Below are 16101 nucleotides of genomic sequence, written 5' to 3' on the forward strand. Positions count from 1 at the left end.
TTTTTATATCGGATTCTTTGTTGATGACTTTTTGATCGTTTTTTGGAATTTCCCTTGACCAATTCAAAATGGCTGACCCTTCACAAGTTCCCAAATTTAGGAAATGCAATGCTAGGGACTGTTCTAGGCGTCTTCCGAAGGCTTCTATCGACCCTCACACTGTTTGTTCCAATTGTCGGGATAAAACCTGTCAATTGGAAGATCGGTGTGAGGAGTGCGTTGGCCTTTCGGAATTCGATTTTATCGAATTTCAAAAGTACACACGTAGGCTAGAGAGAGATAGAGTTAGGAGAAGTTCTTCTCGTTCTATTGATGTATCCTCTCCTCATGCCCCACAACCTATTCCTTCCCCTGTAGTGGTTGCTCCTAACCCCCCTCCTGGCACTCAGGAACCATCGATGGCTGACATGATGCGTGCCATCCAGGCTCTGGGTGAGAGAGTTGAGTCCCTTGCTAGTGACCGTAATCAGCTCATGGCGGATGTTAAGGAGCTTAAGTGCCAAAGTGCAGTGGGAAGTGCTAAAGTGCCAAGTGATAGTGTTGTGGACAGTGTTGCGCTTGAGGGTTCGTCTGTTCGTGCCTGTCGTCCTCCTAGTCCGGGACCTCTTGCAAGCTCCCAAGTCCAGGGGAGAAGCAATGTCGTACGACGTATGGGTTCGAGAGGCTTTAATCAGCGAACAGACGTTCCCTCCGTGGTATCGGGCGTATCTCCCCAAGATCGCTCCTACCTACCTAAGACGAGAGAGCCCATTTATACCTCGTCTTCTGAAGGTGTTTCTCGCAAGAAACTTTGGACCAAGGTCTCGCGACCGTTAAAACGTAAATCGGTCCCTTCAGCACAAGTCCAACGGCCCGGTTGTAGCCACTGGGTCAGTTCGGACTCGTTGCCGTCATCCGATGACTGCTCACCACCTAAGAGAGGCAAAGTGGTACCGCTTCAGACACTAACACCGTCTGTCGCCGCACCTGCACCTGCTCCCGTAGACCCTAAGTGGTCCCTACTGCAGGACATGCAGTCTAAACTTACGTCTCTGATGCAGGACTTTCGTGCGGAGAAGGTTGCCGCCGTACCAGCTAGTGCAGTACCTAGCCTACAACCCTCCAAGCAATCGGTTGTGCGTCCTGTGGACGCTGAGGTAACCTTGTCACGCACACCAGTTGAGAGAGTTCCTCCACCCATGCGTTCCAGTGTGATCTGCCAGCCGCATGTTGACGTTCAGCGACGCACGGAGGTTGCCTTTGATGTTCTGGATGTTCAACAACCGTCAGAGTTGCCTTGTTTTGACGCGGTGCGTCAACCTCCGCAACCCAGTGTGGTTTCCACTGCGCAACCCTATCAGTCTAGACAGTCTGGGGTAAACGCTGTGCGTCCCCGCGCTACCATGGTTGTTGCCAGCTCACAGACTGGGCAGCAGGTCCATGACGTTGCGTCCGGCTCAGTCACGCATGCACCAGTGCGACCGGACTCAGCGAACCAGCCGTTACCCACTCCGTTGCCGTTTCCTCATCAGTTGTCGGATGAGGAACTTTCTGATGATGATGTTGCTGCACATATAGATGAACCACAATCAGAATTGGACGAGCCTAAGTCTACTCAACCCTCTTTGGACTTTAGAAAAGTTTTGGCCATTTTCAAAGAGCTGTTTCCTGACCAGTTTGTTTCTGTGGCTCCTCGTTCTCCGCCTTCAGAGTTTGTTTTAGGCATACCGTCTACCACTCCTGCCTTTACTAGACTCGTCCTCGCACGCTCGTCCAAGAGAGCTTTGCGGGTGATAGGAGAATGGTTGCAGTCCAAGAAGAGTTTAGGGAAGACAGCATTTGCTTTTCCCCCTGCTAGACTCTCTTCTAGATCGAGCGTCTGGTATGCCACGGGAGAAGTTCTCGGCTTGGGAGTTCCTGCCTCTGCCCAGGGCGACTTCTCAAGTCTTGTAAACTCTCCCCGCCGCCTTGCCATGAGACGCTCTAAGATTTGTTGGTCATCATCGGACCTGGACCACCTTTTGAAAGGAATCTTTAGGGCCTTCGAAGTTTTTAACTTCTTAGACTGGTGTCTAGGAGCCCTAAGCAGGAAGATCTCTTCGACAGATAAAGAGACTTCCTTGTTCATTATGTCCTGCATGGACAAGGCCGTCCGTGATGGGTCTAATGAGCTTGCTGCTTCTTTTGTGTCCGGAGTCCTTAAAAAGCGAGAAAATCTCTGCTCATTCCTTTCTGCTGGAGTTACACCGTGCCAGAGATCTGAGCTTCTCTTTGCTCCTCTTTCCAAGTGCCTTTTTCCAGAAGTCCTGATTAAGGAAATAGCCGCTTCGTTAGTGCAGAAGGACACTCACGATCTTGTTGCGTCCTCAGCTCGCAAAGCTCCCCCTTTGCCTACCTTGTCAGCTAGACCAAGGATGGACACTCCAGCGTCTCGCTTTATTCCGCCCTTTCGTGGCAGAGCCTCCAGCAGAGGAGGTGCTCGTGCCGAAGGGAAGCGAGGGAAGAAGAAAGGATCCAAGTCCTTTAAGGGCAGAGTCTGACTGCCCGCAACTTCAGACAGCAGTGGGAGCCAGACTCAAGAACTTCTGGCAGGCCTGGGAGAAGAGAGGCGCAGATGCACAATCTGTGAAGTTGCTCAGAGAGGGGTACAAGATCCCTTTTGTACGGAAACCCCCTCTAGCAACGTCTCCCATCGATCTCTCTCCCAGGTACAGAGAGGAAGAAAAGAGACGAGCCTTGAAACGGGAAGTGTCTCTTTTGCTAGAAAAGGGAGCGGTGGTCAAAGTCTCGGACCTTCAATCTCCGGGATTCTACAACCGCCTCTTCTTGGTTTCAAAGAAGACAGGAGGGTGGAGGCCGGTGCTAGACGTCAGTGCGCTGAATGTCTTTGTCACAAAGACGACGTTCTCCATGGAGACCACAAAGTCAGTCTTAGCAGCGGTCAGAAGGGAAGACTGGATGGTCTCTTTAGACCTAAGGGACGCCTACTTCCACGTCCCCATCCACCCAGACTCCCAACCTTTTCTGAGATTCGTTTTCGAAAAGGTGGTCTACCAGTTTCGGGCCCTGTGCTTTGGCCTAAGCACAGCTACTCTCGTATTTACGAGGCTGATGAGGAATGTAGCCAAATTCCTCCATTTATCAGACATCCGAGCCTCCCTTTATTTGGACGACTGGCTTCTCAGAGCCTCTTCCAGCCGTCGCTGTCTGAAGGATCTAAAGTGGACTCTAGATCTGACCAAGGAATTGGGTCTCCTTGTCAATATAGAAAAGTCGCAACTGGTCCCATCCCAAACTATTGTGTATTTAGGGATGGAGATTCACAGTCTAGCTTTTCGGGCTTTTCCGTCGGCCCCCAGAATAAGTCAAGCCCTGTTATGCATCCAGAATATGCTGAAGAAGGAACGCTGCTCAGTCAGGCTGTGGATGAGTCTGGTAGGGACGCTATCATCCCTGGAACAATTTGTGTCATTAGGAAGACTACACCTCCGTCCGCTTCAATACCATCTAGCTTTTCACTGGAAAAAGGACAAGACGCTAGAAGCGGTCTCGATCCCCATTTCCGAAAAGATGAAGTCTTGTCTGACTTGGTGGAAGGACAGTATCAACCTAAGAGAGGGTCTTCCCCTGGCTGTTTAGACTCCCAACCACGTTCTCTTCTCGGACGCATCGGACGTGGGCTGGGGCGCGACATTAGACGGTCGGGAATGTTCAGGACTGTGGAACTCGAGTCAGAGGATAATGCATATCAACTGCAAGGAGCTGCTGGCAGTACATCTGGCCTTGAAAAGCTTCAGGTTTCTCCTTCGAGGCAAAGTGGTGGAAGTGAACTCGGACAACACCACTGCCTTGGCGTACATCTCCAAGCAAGGAGGGACCCACTCACTGACGTTGTACGAGATCGCAAGAGACCTGCTCATCTGGTCAAAAGGTCAAGACATATCACTAGTGACGAGGTTCATCCAAGGCAACTTGAATGTCATGGCAGATTGTCTCAGTCGGAGAGGGCAAGTAATTCCAACAGAATGGACCCTCCACAAGGATGTATGCAAGAGACTTTGGGCCACTTGGGGCCAACCAACCATAGATCTCTTTGCGACCTCGCTGACCAAGAGGCTCCCAATCTATGTAGATGCCTTTCTCCTAGATTGGTCACATCTAGATCTCTACGCATTCCCACCGTTCAAGATTGTCAACAAGGTACTGCAGAAGTTCGCCTCTCACGAAGGGACAAGGTTGACGCTAGTTGCTCCCCTCTGGCCTGCGAGAGAATGGTTCACCGAGGTACTTCGATGGCTAGTAGACGTTCCCAGAAGTCTTCCTCTAAGGGTGGACCTTCTACGTCAGCCACACGTAAAGAAGGTACACCAAAGCCTCCTCGCTCTTCGTCTGACTGCCTTCAGACTATCGAAAGACTCTCGAGAGCTAGAGGCTTTTCGAAGGAGGCAGCCAGTGCGATTGCTAGAGCAAGGAGAGCATCCACCCTTAGAGTCTACCAATCGAAGTGGGAAGTCTTCCGAGACTGGTGCAAGTCAGTCTCTGTATCCTCGACCAGTACCTCTGTAGCTCAAATAGCTGACTTTCTCTTATACCTGAGAAAAGGACGATCCCTTTCAGCTCCCACTATCAAGGGCTACAGAAGCATGTTGGCATCGGTCTTCCGGCATAGAGGCTTAGATCTTTCCAACAATAAAGATCTTCAGGACCTTCTTAAGTCTTTTGAGACCACTAAGGAGCGTCGTTTGGTTATACCTGGTTGGAATTTAGACGTGGTACTAAGATTCCTCATGTCAGACAGGTTTGAGCCGCTACAATCAGCCTCCCTGAAAGATCTCACTTTAAAGACACTTTTCCTGGTATGCTTAGCCTCAGCTAAAAGAGTCAGTGAGATTCATGCCTTCAGCAAGAACATCAGATTTTCGTCAGAAAAAGCTACATGTTCGCTACAACTTGGTTTTCTAGCCAAAAATGAGCTGCCTTCTCGACCTTGGCCTAAATCGTTCGATATTCCCAGCTTATCGAAGATTGTAGGGAATGAACTAGAAAGAGTCTTATGCCCTGTGAGAGCTCTTAAGTTCTATTTAAAGCGCACTAAACCTTTATGAGGCCAATCTGAAGCTTTATGGTGTTCAGTTAAGAAACCATCTTTGCCTATGTCAAAGAATGCTTTATCCTACTTTATCAGACTGTTAATACGAGAAGCTCATTCACATCTGAGTGAGGAAGACCAAGCATTGCTTAAGGTGAGGACACACGAAGTTAGAGCTGTCGCAACTTCCGTGGCCTTTAAGCAAAATAGATCTCTGCGAAGTATAATGGACGCAACCTATTGGAGAAGCAAGTCAGTGTTTGCGTCTTTTTATCTAAAGGATGTCCAGTCTCTTTACGAGGACTGCTACACACTGGGACCATTCGTAGCAGCGAGTGTAGTAGTGGGTGAGGGCTCAACCACTACAATTCCCTAATTCCATACCCTTTTTAATCTTTCTCTTGAAATGTTTTTATCGTTGTTTTTTGGGTTGTCCGGAAAGCTAAGAAGCCTTTCGCATCCTGGTTGATTTGGCGGGTGGTCAAAGTCATTTCTTGAGAGCGCCTAGATTAGGGGTTTGATGAGGTCCTGTTGTATGGGTTGCAACCCTTGATACTTCAGCTCCTAGGGGTCGCTCAGCATCCTGAGAGGATCGCGAGGCTCCGTAAGGAAGACGTACTTAAAAGGCAGAGTAATTGTTCAAGTCGACTTCCTTACCAGGTACCTATTTATTTTGTTTTTGTTATTTTGATAACTTCTAAAATGAAATAAAAAACTCTTAGCTCATAAAAGTGTAAACATATATTACTGGTCTCTACCCACCATCCTGGGTGTGAATCAGCTATATATTCACCGGCTAAGTTAAATATTTAAAAATGATATTTTGATTATAAAATAAATTTTTGAATATACTTACCCGGTGAATATAAATTAAATGACCCTCCCTTCCTCTCCAATAGAGACGCAGTGGGACGAGGAGAAAATTGAGTCTTTGTTTACATTGAGAGCTGGGTATCTGGTCGACAGATGGCGCTGTTGGGCACACCCGCAACCTGTGTAGCGATCGCTGGCAAGTTTTTCCGTAGAGTTGTCTGTCGAGCAACAGAGTTGCAGCTATATATTCACCGGGTAAGTATATTCAAAAATTTATTTTATAATCAAAATATCATTTCACGCGCCTTTGCTTTATACACGACACCCAAAAGGTGCTCGCTCGAGGGTTGTAACCTCAGCATTCCATGCTTTTATCTTTCTCTGGTGTAATTGGAAGGTTTTATCAGAAAAGGTATATTAGAAGGACTCTTTTCACCGGCCGCCACAGGTCGACCCAGAAAAGTATTGTTAGGAAAAATACAAATTACTTAAAATTTGTGAATTTGGGAGCATTGAATTAGAGGATTTTATTATTATTATTGTCAGAGCCTCTTGGCTAATACGGTGGTAAAACGTTCGCCTTGCATTTGCATGACTGTAGATCAGTCCCAGCCAGGGATCGTGAGTTTAGATGTTTATGGTTACTGCTGTAGTTTAGTACCACAGTGGGGGATTGGGCTTCCAGGCTGACTTTCTGGTGTGCGTCTCTTTTTTAGGATGCTAAAACGGAAACCAGACACCTGTAAGCTAAAACTATAGTTGGAAAAGCAGAATGCTACAAGTCCTAGAGCTTCAATAGGGAGATACGATGCACGCACTCCATATTACAAAAACTTTTCACGGGCTGGAACATAACTCTATCAGCCTTACATGTATTTATGTCAAATCCTTGTGTGAATTGTAGAGTTCCGAAGTCTTAGAATATATGGATTGTCTATTGGAATAATAGCTTCCCCATTTGGTTTTTCATGGAGTAACTCATTTTCTTAATGACTATACATTTTGATATCATATCTCCACTTGGATTTAAGTTTACTTTGACCATCTAGCAGGCAGTTCCTAGTAGTAAGCTAACCTAACACCTGATGCATCTTTATGTCTAGGTTGTGAGTAGGTTGTTTTGAATCATCACTTTTGCTCCCGTACATTCATTCCTATTTCTAGCACGCTCTCTTGCCTCTCTCACATCTATCCTCCTATCACCCAGAGCTTTCTTCACCCAAACCTTGGCCTTCCTCTTGTACTTCTCCCATCAACTCTTGCATTCATCACCTTCTTTAGCAGACAGCCATTTTCCATTTTCTCAACATGGCCAAACCACCTCAACACATTCATATCCACTCTAGCCGCTAACTCATTTCTTACACCCGTTCTCAGCCTCACCACTTCGTTCCTAACCCTATCTACTCGAGATACACCAGCCATACTCCTTAGACACTTCATCTCAAACACATTCAATTTCTGTCTCTCCATCACTTTCATTCCCCACAACTCCGATCCATACATCACAGTTGGTACAATCACTTTCTCATATAGAACTCTCTTTACATTCATGCCCAACCCTCTATTTTTTACTACTCCTTTAACCTGTTAACCGTCTCCGACGTCATATGCCGTCCTCCATTTTCTTTGCGCAACCGCACTTGACGGCATATGACGTCCGCCACTTTAGAAGATACTTTCAAGGTGTCTTCGACGGCATATCACGCTCATACGTATAGAAAACGAAAGGAACATCGTCTGGCAACACCCTCGCCAAATCTGGTAATCATTGGCAACTGCGTTCACTCGATACAACGTTTAGTAGAACTGTTTCTTCAGTACGCATTTGGCGTTCGGCTGAGACAGGTCTCCTGTATTTTTCTCATCTCCCCGCTACCCTCCCCCCTACCCTTCACGATGAGCGCTCGTAAAAAAATTACGCTATCAGAGGAGGAAATACGATTTATGATTGAGGAAAGTACTGATGGAGAAGAAAGTACTGATGGTGAAGAGGAAATTCAAGATGAGAGTGATAGCTCCACGTGCTCTAGTGAGAATGAAGATGAATTTTCATCGAGTGATGACGAAAACGTTTTGCCATCTGACTGGACGAGGAAAGGAAAGAGCAAGCTTCCATTCACATTTCGTGGAGTTAGTGGTGTAAAGTTCATCATCATAAATAAGGAAAATCCAATGGAATATTTTGCAAAATTTTTTGATGAAGAAGTTATTGATTATCTCGTGACAGAAACTAACAGATATGCAGGGGAATTTCTAGATGAAAATGGAGATAGATTATCCTCACAATCAAGAGTAAATAGGTGGTATGATACAGATGCGTGTGAAATGAAACTGTTTGTAGGCCTACTTATTTTGCAGGGCATTGATTCAAAGTTAGAAAATTCAATGTATTTCACATCACGTGAAAGTATTGCTACTCCTTTTTATCGGAAAGTGATGAGTGGTCGCAGATTTGATTTGCTGCAAAAATTCCTGCATTTAGTAGACAATGCAACCATAACAGATGGGCCTGGAAGAAAGACAGCTAAAATAAAACCATTCGCAGACCTTATTTTGAAGAAGTTTCGGGAAAATTATATTCCAAGAAAGAATATATCTATTGATGAGTCTCTGATGGGATGGAAGGGGAACCTCTCATGGGTTCAATATATCCCAGCAAAGCGGAAAAGATTTGGTATAAAGTTTTTTGAACTTTGTGAAAGTAGCACTGGCTATATATGGAACTTTTGTATTTATTCAGGTAAAAACACAACATTTTTGGATAAATACAAGAATCTTCCTGTGACATCTAGAGTTGTTATGTCTCTTATGGATCCTCTTTTAGGAAAGGGATATTGTCTTTATACAGACAATTTTTATACTAGTCCCACACTCGCAGATATGCTTGTTGACAATGAAACTGAAACTGTTGGCACTCTGAGACTCACGAGAAAAGATGTGCCAGCATTTATAAAAAATGCTAAACTAAAAAAAGGTGAAACCGTAGCAGCATTCCGAAACAAATCAATGGTGTTGAAATGGAAAGACAAGAAAGACGTATGTGTTCTGAGTACTCTACACGATGATTCCATGAAAATTGTAAAATCTAGGAGAGGACATGAAAAGTCTAAGCCAAAAGCAATTGAGGACTATAATAACAATATGGGTGGTGTTGATTTATCAGATAATCTTATGGTACATTTTTCAACAGCAAGAAACAGGCTGAAAAAGTATTACAAGAAGGTATTTCGGCACATGCTAGACATGTGTCTCCTAAATGCTTTCATTACGTACAAAATGCTCGGTGGAAAGTTTCCAAGACGGGAGTTTATACTGAGGCTAGCTGAAAGAATGGTATCTACATATGCAAGAAGAAATAAGGATGCAATAAGAAGACCAACAAGACTTGTTGCAAAGCCTTCACGCTTATTTGGAAGACATTTCCCTGAATATTGCCCTCCTACCGAAAAAAAGCAAAAACCACTAAGGAAATGTGCTCTTTGCAGGAAAAATGGCAAAAGGAAGGAAACATCCTACTGGTGTAAAGAATGTGATGTTGGTTTGTGTGCAGCACCATGTTTCAAAGAATGGCACACACAGGAATAAATAGAACTGGAATATGAGAGGAGCAAAGAGATGAATGTCCCCCTTTGCGTTTTTTTTTTTCTTTTCTCTTCCTTGATGTTGGCTACCTCCCATAATTGGGGGAAAGTGACATGGTATATAGATAGAATAGGAATACAAAATAATACATATGTTTTGTTCATGATTAAAATAAAAATGTTTATTTGCAATTTTCTTTATTTCCTCAGATATTTTCTACGTAATTTGTTCATTATTTCAACAATGACTGAATGTGTATATTTATGCCAAAAAAAAATAAGAAAATAAATACAAAAAATCATAAAAGAAAAGTAAACAAGTTCATAAGAAATGAATAATACAAAAATATAAGAAATCATGCATTTTTTTTTTACCTAATTTCTTCATTATTTCAACAATAACTAAATGAGTATATTTAAGAAAAAAAAAAAATAAGAAAAGAAATACAAAAAAATAATAAAAAAAAAAAAGTAAACAAGTTCATAAGAAATGAATAATAAAAAAAAAAATGCATCAAGAAGATGAGACCGCACGATCTAAGCTTAAGCGCCAATCTGCTGGATAGGGGGTGACGCTCACAAAGCGAAAACGGTCAGGGAGAGGGACGGTTAACAGGTTAACTGCCCCCAACACTTTGCAACCTTCATTCACTCTCTGACGTACATCTACTTCCACTCCACCATTTGCTGCAACAACAGACCCAAAGTACTTATACTGATCCACTTCCCCAAGTAACTCTCCATTCAACATGACATTCAACCTTGCACCACCTTCCCTTCTCGTACATCTCATAACCTTACTCTTACCCACATTAACTCTCAACTTCCTTCTCTCACACACCCTTCCAAATTCTGTCACTAGTCGGTCAAGCTTCTCTTCTGTGTCTGCTACCAGTACAGTATCATCCGCAAACAACAACTGATTTACCTCCCATTCATGATCATTCTCGCCTACCAGTTTTAATCCTCGTCCAAGCACTCGAGCATTCACCTCTCTCACCACTCCATCAACATACAAGTTAAACAACCACGGCAACATCACACATCCCTGTCTCAGCCCCACTCTCACCGGAAACCAATCGCTCACTTCATTTCCTATTCTAACACATGCTTTACTACCTTTGTAGAAACTTTTCACTGCTTGCAACAACCTTCCACCAACTCCATATAACCTCATCACATTCCACATTGCTTCCCTATCAACACTATCATATGCTTTCTCCAGATCCATAAACGCAACATACACCTCCTTACCTTTTGCTAAATATTTCTTGCATATCTGCCTAACTGTAAAAATCTGATTCATACAACCCCTACCTCTTCTAAAACCACCCTGTACTTCCAAGATTGCATTCTCTGTTTTATCCTTAATCCTATTAATCATTACTCTACCATACACTTTTCCAACTACACTCAACAAACTAATACCTCTTGAATTACAACACTCATGCACATCTCCCTTACCCTTATATAGTGGTACAATACATGCACAAACCCAATCTACTGGTACCATTGACAACACAAAACACATATTAAACAATCTCACCAACCATTCAAGTACAGTCACACCCCCTTCTTTCAACATCTCAGCTTTCATACCATCCATACCAGATGCTTTTCCTACTCTCGTTTCATCTAGTGCTCTCCTCACTTCCTCTATTGTAATCTCTCTCATTCTCATCTCCCATCACTGGCACCTCAACACCTGGAACAGCAATTATATCTGCCTCCCTATTATCCTCAACATTCAGCAAACTTTCAAAATATTCCGCCCACCTTTTCCTTGCCTCCTCTCCTTTTAACAACCTTCCATTTCCATCTTTCACTGTCTCTTCAAATCTTGCGCCAGCCTTCCTTACTCTAGATAAGTTCCATATAAATAGAGCTACCTAAATCCTAATCATTATGGTTGACTTTACACTTTTTGGCTTGATTTTGTTTCTGGTAATTTTAAGATAGAATAAGTAGGTACATCAGTGAAAGATTCAACAGCGTTAACACTCGGTACTTACTTTTCCAGAACATCCAGAAATTGTTGGGCTTTGCTCCATCCCGTGCTGCCAATAAACACAGCACAAACCTGTTTGGGCCACAGCCCCAGCAGCTCAGCGCCTACAAGTAAACTCGAGGAACGTCGTCTGTCTTCTTGTTTATTTATTTACTGTGAGAATATAGTATTTTCTACCCCTATATTAGATATTTAAAAGTACAGTATGATAAATATTTTCCTAAAATCTTTTTACTTAAATCAGAAGGCATTCCCTTCAATTATTTACTTCACTGTCGAGTAGAAATAAATCGAACAGAGATTTAGTACTCTCATTTTTCGGAAGCAAAATTATGTCATCTTAAATACAGAAAGATAATTGTATATTTTTCATATGCTTTGAAATTTAGTCTCAGTTGACATGAATTCATTCGCAGTACAGAATTCTTTGTTGACTATCAATGAGTTACATTACAAAGTTATTCTTATTAAAGAGATATCGCTAGATTTTGAAGATCAATGAGTTACATTACAAAGTTATTCTTATTAAAGAGATATCGCTAGATTTTGAAGATTCTACTGTATTCATTACATATTGCTAGGATTATAGATATTTTCCAAATATCTTGTAGGATTGTTGAAGGAATGCCTGTAAGAGCAGGATAAACATGTAGCATTATTCCTGTTTGGTTATTAAAAGTAAGGAAATTTAAACCATGATTTTCCTTCTTACATTATTTGTACATTATTGCTTGCTTTGGAAACTCCAGAAGTTCCGGTAAGAGTCAAAACAGTTGTAGCGTACACTAGACAAAATAAAATTTGCTGGAATCATCGTTATCTCCGGCTTGGAAGGTCCGAGGTTTTAATAAAGGGATTTTGACGAAGGAAAAATCTATTTCTGGGCTCGACCTGTGTCGCTCCGTGAAATGCTCCTCTAGCACCATTTCTAAGGCATAGTTATTGCTGAATATACCAGAGAAAAAAAAAACAAGAGATACATAGAATGCCAGGAATAAACCTAGCTCGCTCACACTTTGAGTGTCTGTATAGAAAACTGGGGCGTGATTGAACCACGACCATAGATCCCTCACCAATTAGACCTCTCCTTCATCAACATCCCCCTCCACCCCTACATCTTCCCACCCCTTATCTTCATTCTTCTATCAGCACTTGTGTTGGTCAGACGTGTTTTATTTTGCTCTGTGTTGTTTTAATCTTTCAAAACTTTACAGTTAAAATTGTATTTACATATTTTTTTGTGCTGCTGACTTTCTTAGAAGATTGTGAACTATATAAATGTTAAAAGATGCAGGTATAAAAAAAATTAAATGTAAATTATTGGTGGATTTTATGGATCAGTCTCGGTAATATTGATATTGAATCATGATTTGAAATTTAAGAATGGAGCTTCACTTCTTTAGGTTGTGTTAATGTCTTGATGTTTTATTCCAATGGATGTACTGTAGGTTTGAATCTCGTGAAACAAGTTTTTTCAATATTTAACTTAGCCGGTGATTATAATAGCTGCAACTCTGTTGCTCGACAGAAAACTCTACGGAAAAAATTCGCCAGCGATCGCTATACAGGTTGCGGGTGTGCCCAACAGCGCCATCTGTCGTCCAAGTACCCAGTACTCAATGTAAACAAAGAACTCAATTTTCTCTCTGTCGTGCTACCGGCAAGACCTACTAATTCGCTGTTGCTAACTGGATTTGTTTTCACAACTATTTGGTGAAGTACAGACGCTCCCCAACTTACGAACGAGTTACGTTCCGAACGATCGTTCGTAAGTTCAAACTGTTCGTAAGTTGCTTCAGTGCCATATTTTGTATTATAATTTATGTTTAAGGCATATACAGTACTGTATAAGTATATTGAAGGTTTATATAAGTATGTTTAAGTGTGTTTAAGGCTTGTATAAGTAACCTGTATTGGTTTGTACTGAAAAAAACATTTAATAAAATGGAGAGAATACGTACAGTACTGTACTACGTATGTTAGAGAGAGAGAGAGAGAGAGAGAGAGAGAGAGAGAGAGGTTAGTTTACTGAATTGTTTTATTTCAATTTTGACCGACGGAATCATTCTTTGTAGAGTTTACGTCACGTATCTTGTGACGTCATGTATTTGGCGGAAGAGCGCTGACAAACCGAATGATTTCCTTTCATTATGTTGCCGAGTAATCTTATTACAGAATTCTCATAATCGAAACACCGATTAACGATATCAAGTGTTTTAGTGGTCTGTATCATTAGTTATGAGATTAGTAGCCTACAACTTACCGTAAAGTTAAGAAAAAAAAAAGTCTGATGTTATATTTCTTCTGGCGGAAGGCAAATCAAGTGATTTTCTTCCGATCCGTTACTATTCCCATAATCGAAACATCGAATAAGGATATAAAGAATTTTTTAATATTTTCAAAGAAATATGAAGACTTAACTGCATTAAAAATCAAAATACGAGAGAGAGAGAGAGAGAGAGAGAGAGAGAGAGAGAGAGAGAGAGAGAGGTGGGGGGTTGCGTATTCCGTTTATAACTAATAATAAGGTCTATCAACGAACTGTATGGAAAATGTGATACCCTATAATATATTAGCGCTGTTGTAATATTCACTATGAAGAGATTTCGAATATCAAGAAAATTATATAAATCAGTGTTATTCGTACTATATGTGCGCATAATCGTAATACTGCAGCGTCACCTTGAGATCAGCTGATCTCCCAACCAAAAGTAAATCAAAAGTAATTGTTGATTATTGAAATGCTCAAGAAATTAAAAAAAAAAAAATATGAACGTGCTTTAATAAACCACAATTAAACACAATAATGTCTAATGAAATATGAAGGCTTAATATTGAACGAAAAATTGAATACTGTATGAAGCTTTAGAATTAACTACCCGTATGCGATTGTCAGAGGGAGCACACACACACACACACACAGAAAGAGCTACAATGATTTCGCATGATACCTAATAATAAGAACTGTAGGGAAACTGATTTTCTGTAACATATTGGCGCTGATGTAATATTCATCTTGAAGATATTTATAATATGTTAAGAAATAAAAAAAAAAATGCCAAAAGTCTGATGACGTTATATTTCTTCTGACGGAAGGCGAGAGGCAAATCAAGTGGTTTTCTTCCGATCCGTTACTATTCCCTTAATTGAAACATCGAATAAGGATATAAAATTTTTTTTAATAATTTTCAAATAAATGTGAAGATTTAACTGCATTAAAAATCAAAATACGGAGAGAGAGAGAGAGAGAGAGAGAGAGAGAGAGAGAGAGAGAGAGAGAGAGAGAGAGAGAGAGAGAGAGAGAGAATTTAACTTGAAATGAAATCTACGGATGTTTACGAACATGTTTGGACTTCCTTCAATTTGTGTTCGTATGTACCGTTGTTCGTAACTCGAATGTTCGTAAGTAGGGGAGCATCTACACTATTCTAGTTTTGAGCTTTCGCTGTGCAGGCTTTCTCTTCAAAAATCCTTGCATTCTTTTGTTGATTACGGATTATTTGTTGATGACTTTGGATAGTTTTTGATTTCCCCTTTGACCAATTCAAAATGGCTGACCCTTCTCAAGTCCCAAAATTTAGGAAGTGTAATGCTAGGGACTGTTCAAGGCGTCTTCCGAAGGCCTCTATCGACCCTCACACTGTTTGTTCCAATTGTCGTGATAAAACCTGTCAATTGGAAGATCGATGTGAGGAGTGCGTTGGGCTTTCGGAATTCGATTTTATCGAATTCCAAAAATATTCACGTAGGCTAGAGAGAGATAGAGTTAGGAGAAGTTCCTCTCGATCTATTGACATTTCCTCTCCTCATGCCCCACAACCTATTCCTTCCCCTGTAGTGGTTGCTCCTAACCCCCCTTCTGGCACTCAGGAACCTTCGATGGCTGATATGATGCGTGCCATCCAAGCTCTGGGTGAGAGAGTTGAGTCACTGGCTAGTGACCGTAATCAGCTCATGGCAGATGTCAAGGAGCTGAAGTGTAAAAGTGCAGTGGGAAGTGACAAAGTGAGTGATAGTGTTGTGGATAGTGTTGCGCTTGAGGGTTCGTCTGTTCGTGCCTGTCGTCCTCCTAGTCCGGGACCTCTTGCAAGCTCCCAAGTCCAGGGGAGAAGCAATGTCGTACGACAAATGGGTTCGAGAGGCTTTAATCAGCGAACAGACGTTCCCTCTGTGGTTTCGGGCGTATCTACCCAAGATCGCCCCCACCACACAAAGACGAGAGAGCCCATTTATACCTCGTCTGCGGAAGAGGTTTCTCGCAAGAAACCATGGACCAAGGTCTCACGACCGTTGAAGCGCAAGTCGGTCCCTTCCGCGCAAGTCCAATGGCCCAGTTGTAGCCACTGGGTCAGTTCGGACTCGCTGCAGTCATCCGATGACTGCTCACCTCCTAAGAGAGGCAAAGCGGTACCGCCTCAGACAGTTACACCGTCTGTCGCCGCACCTGCTCCTGCAGACCCTAAGTGGTCTTTGCTGCAGAGCATGCAGTCCCAATTAACGTCTCTGATGCAGGACTTGCGTGCGGAGAAGGTTGCTGCTGCACCAGCTAGTACAGCCTCTTGCCTACAACCAACCACACACTCGGTTGTGCGTCCTGTGGACGCTGAGGCGACCTTCTTGTGCACTCC

At 42.5% G+C, this 16101-nt stretch overlaps 1 protein-coding gene across 1 annotated transcript in view; it reads left to right on the forward strand.

Moving 5' to 3' along the window:
- LOC137648874 (calcium load-activated calcium channel) overlaps positions 1-12166 on the forward strand; it is a 134214-nt gene extending 122048 nt beyond the window's left edge. Inside the window, exon 5 of the mRNA XM_068382046.1 lies at positions 11486-12166. Within this exon, the coding sequence (XP_068238147.1) occupies positions 11486-11587 (102 nt within the window). The 3' untranslated portion in view covers positions 11588-12166. The remainder of the gene's footprint in view (positions 1-11485) is intronic.
- Positions 12167-16101: the final 3935 nt, after the last annotated feature.

This window comes from Palaemon carinicauda, chromosome 10 (genome assembly GCF_036898095.1).
Source record: "Palaemon carinicauda isolate YSFRI2023 chromosome 10, ASM3689809v2, whole genome shotgun sequence".
Classification (NCBI taxonomy): domain Eukaryota; kingdom Metazoa; phylum Arthropoda; class Malacostraca; order Decapoda; family Palaemonidae; genus Palaemon; species Palaemon carinicauda.